At 36.6% G+C, this 4,216-nt stretch overlaps 2 protein-coding genes across 20 annotated transcripts in view; one reads left to right on the forward strand and one right to left on the reverse strand.

The window, feature by feature from the left end:
- The window catches only part of MED12L (mediator complex subunit 12 like), a 318,700-nt gene that overhangs the window by 113,463 nt on the left and 201,021 nt on the right, over positions 1-4,216 (forward strand). The gene's annotated exons all lie outside the window — the stretch shown is intronic.
- On the reverse strand, positions 1,784-3,443 carry P2RY14 (purinergic receptor P2Y14). The gene has a single exon (XM_006926222.2). It carries the CDS (start codon positions 3,094-3,096, stop codon positions 2,083-2,085), a length of 1,014 nt encoding a protein of 337 aa, XP_006926284.1. The 5' UTR covers positions 3,097-3,443; the 3' UTR covers positions 1,784-2,082.

Genomic DNA, 4,216 nt, shown 5'->3' on the forward strand with positions numbered 1-4,216 from the left:
CCATGTTTTCTTTTCTTGCAGTCTCATTTATATTGCCTTCCTTGCCACCACAGCACCCAAGTTTATAAGCTGCACAGGGCAGCCTGAGCACTTGAGGACGTGCCCTACGGCTTTGTCTACAGAAGGACCAGGAAAATATTTCTTGTTGCCTACTAGCACTAGTGCTGGTGGTCTCCGTGAAGTCTCTGAATTTTTTGTTGTAGCCCTGGAACTGAAAGTCCTAAAATGTAGCAACTGTTACTCAGCTCTTTATTTTTTGTTGTAGCCCTGGAACTGAAAGTCCTAAAATGTAGCAACTGTTACTCAGCTCTTGTTTTACAATACCCTTATCTGCACTTCATGTTGTTTCCTGAGAAATCTTGCCTTTCATGTTACTGATCCGCTTTAACACAGTAGTAACAAAGGCATTACTTGGTACTACTTAACCTTCTCTTTTATACTTTTATTATCTCCCATGGCCCAGTAGGGGGCGTTTAAAACACCAGTATTTACTAATTCGTGCTGGCCAATGGAAATTGTGAAGAATAAACACAGTCAGTTTGTTTTGCAAACATTTAGCCAAACAAATACAGCAAGCTTAGTTTTACCAAGTACATTTGTTGTAGTTTGGTGATTTTATTTTTTTTGAAAGAGGATATTTAACCTAGAGTTGGGGACAGGGAGCTTTTACAAGGGTAGAAAGTAGACACAGAGTGTAAAAACCTCATCTCTTCCTCGTTTTAAGGTGTGTTTTCTGAGAGTTGCCTAAACTCTGATGCGTTCCTAGAGCATATGCAATACTTTCTTTGAAAAGTCAGTAGCAAGTAGAATTTTTGAATTCTTTATGTAACATACTTCTTATTGGCATGCATAATTGAGTGTATTAAAGAAACCATCTATGTCTTGACTGAGGAAATCTGGTAATGTTTTTTCATATCTTGATTATTAAGAAAAATTGACACAATTAAAAATAACTTCTTTATTAGTACACATATAGTAACTATTGAAATATATATAAACATGCTTACAAAAATGTTTGAAAAGAACATGACCAGATGTCTTCGATCAAGTTAATAGCAGAGAAAGAATTTAGTTTTGATAACTCACACGTCAGCAACCACATTCCATATCCACATGTTAATTCATTTGTTTTTCAGAAAATGTGTAAATTTTCATTTTATGTATAACTTGTCACTCATTATTATAAATTTTAGGTTTTCTTTTTAACAAGTCCAGTTTTCTAAGAAAACTGCTTCCCTCTGCCTCTAGAGAATAATGTATGGTGCCATCCAGAGAATGAGCGAGCGCGTTCGTGCATGTGTGTCTTTTTCCCACTCATTCTATTTTTTTTTTTTTTTGTCTATACCACTGAACAGGGGAAGTTGCTGGCAACACATGCCAATATCTAGCTTCCCTTAGTAGAATCCACTTAAAAATATTCTAACACCAGAACTCCAGGCTCATTAAGTGGCTTAAAAAGTTTTTGTAGAGAACATATTTAAAATGTATTTTATATTATCCTCAAAATGCTATCAGAAAATAATTACATTTTTTTTTATTGCAAAATACGTAATTTATATCTGCTTTCCTTTGAAATGCCATGAGATAAATCAGTAAGGGATTTCTTAAGTGATTCTGGATGTCTACTTTTCCTCCTCCTTCAAATCAGAGAAAACTTGACTCTTTCACTACAAACAGGCCTCTAGTCCTTTATTAAACTATGTCTACTTTTAAGTTGATTTCTAATGAATTTGTGAAAAAATTTATATAACTTAATAACTTAATTCTTGTGTTTAGAGGGGAAAGCACCCATGTGAATAGTCTTGATTGCTTCCTATTTTCTTATTTGCTATTTAACGTTCTACATTGATTCACTGAGTTAATGATTATAAATGTAAACCTATTTTGATATGATTAAAAAATGTATGTATGATTATTTTCATTGATATTACAAGAAAACATGGAAAGTTATACTGTTGTACTAAATTGGATAGTAATGCTCAGGGATGACACCTATTATTATGGATATGTTGCACATTCATTCCTCTTATGTAATTGAAGATTACAATATGCATACACAGACTTTATTTGAAAGGTGAGCAATTACAGAGTATCTGTGCTTTCATGCATTGTATTTCCCCTCTTGGCTTTGGAAGTTTCTGAGTCATGCTGAGCTTTTAATGGGATGTGCAGTTTCTTACATAAGATTTCTCTAAATGGCTGGCATAGAAAGAAATAAATAATGGGGTCCAGGCACACGTTTGCAGCTGACAGCAGCAGAGTGAATTCTTTCACATAGTGCAAGACTTCTTTTGACTGGCAGCTGTAATGTCCTCCCATTTGGCTCTGTGTGTAGGGGATTCTGGCAATGTGGTAAGGTACAAAACAGACAAAAAATACGAGCATGATGCTGAATATATTGCGGCTGGATTTCCTCTTGACCGAAATGGAATTCTTTCTGGACTTAAGGTGGGACTTAAAGATTTTCCTCGTGATAGCAGTATAGAAAATGATTAACAAAAGAAATATAATCCAGAAGATGCTCACAAAGATGTAGTTTGATGCTTTGTGCCACTTTAGTCCTAGTTCATTTTTAAGCTCCACACATTTTATGTGCATGACCTCCTTCACGCTCCGGTTGGTCAGGATGCTATTGGGAACGGCGAGAACAAGCATCAGCGTCCACACCATCACTGACAGGAGTTTGCTGTAATTCACTGACTGGATGCAAGAAGTCAGAAAAGGCTTTACAATTTTGTAATACCTGTCAAAGCTGATGAGCCCAAAGAAGACGATGCTGACGTACATGTTGATGTAGAAGAGCACGGCTGAGACCCTGCACACAAACACGTTCAGCTGCCAAGGCCCCAGGCCCGAATCACTGAGAATCTTGAAAGGGAAAGTCAGGCTCATCAGAAAGTCAGCAACAACGATGTTCTTGAGATAGACGATGAAGCTCTTGGAGCTGGGCACATAATAGAATACCCATCCCGACACGCCATTGAGCAGGATCCCTGCGATGAAGACCATGAAGTACAGCACAGGAACGAGTTGCTGAGTGATGAGGGTGTTCCGGGGGCAGGACTGCTCTGGAGGCTGTGTGGTGGTGGAATTCATTCTGTGACTTCTGAAGGTGAGGCCTGGAAAGCGATGTGAAATAGTCACTTACAGACTCCAAGCTGTTTGCCAAGTAATAAAGCAAAGGGAAACGAGTATAGTCAAACCCTCCACGTTCTTGAAATGAAGTTTTTCTTATCTGTTATGCACCCCTTCCTCCCTGCCCCTCTCCCTCTCCCCTTCTTTTGAAAAGGGAAGAACAGAGTAGACAGATGACAAGAAAGAAATTGGAGAAGTAGGATGGCTTGAGAGCTGTAGGTAATGTGGAGAAGCAAAATTTCCCTAAAATGACAATGGTTCCCTATAAAACTCCAAAATTCTAGGATATACTCATTTAAATATAGTCTCAAAAGGTAATAAAACTGTGAAAATAGAGAATCTGTTTCATTTTATTTGGAAATTTGTTTAATAGGTTTAAGAGCGAGCGATACAGGCCTCACTCTTTAGAAAGCCTACCCTACATATATTTTTGATGTAGAACAATGTCTTACAAGCATACATATCCAAAAGTGGTATTTTAGGTATAGGGTTATGGGTACCTTTCAATATTGAGCTTTTCTGTGTGTTTTTCACAGTGAAAAACTGATTTGCTTTATTTTTATAAATTAGAAAACAAACAAAAATGATAAAAGTATCTTAACGATTCCAAGAAATGCTTCCAAAAGTGCATTCTGAATCTGTACTGTTCAATGTGATAGCTACTACTAGCCATATGTGGCTATAGAGCACTTGAACTATGGCCAGTCCAGATTGAGATGTGAAGTGAGTGTAAAATGCACACCGAATTTCACCGATTTAGTACAAAAAAAGTGTGAAATAAATACCTTAATATTTTTAATATTGATTACATGTTGAAATAATATTTTAGAAATATTAAGCAAAATGTTTTATTCATCTTAATTTTACTTTTTAAGACTGTAGCTACTAGAAAATGTAAATTTACATACGTGGCTCGCATCATATTTTAATTGGGTGACACTATTCTAGGCATTTTTCAGAACCTTCTTTTGTTCGGGAATCTTGTATGGGGTTCACTGATGTCAGACATACTGATTTAGGGCACAGGGAAGATTAGACTTCTTTGAAAGATCATTTCGTAAAGCAAATGTTTACTCCCCAT

This window comes from Pteropus alecto, unplaced genomic scaffold, assembly GCF_000325575.1.
Source record: "Pteropus alecto unplaced genomic scaffold, ASM32557v1 scaffold239, whole genome shotgun sequence".
Classification (NCBI taxonomy): domain Eukaryota; kingdom Metazoa; phylum Chordata; class Mammalia; order Chiroptera; family Pteropodidae; genus Pteropus; species Pteropus alecto.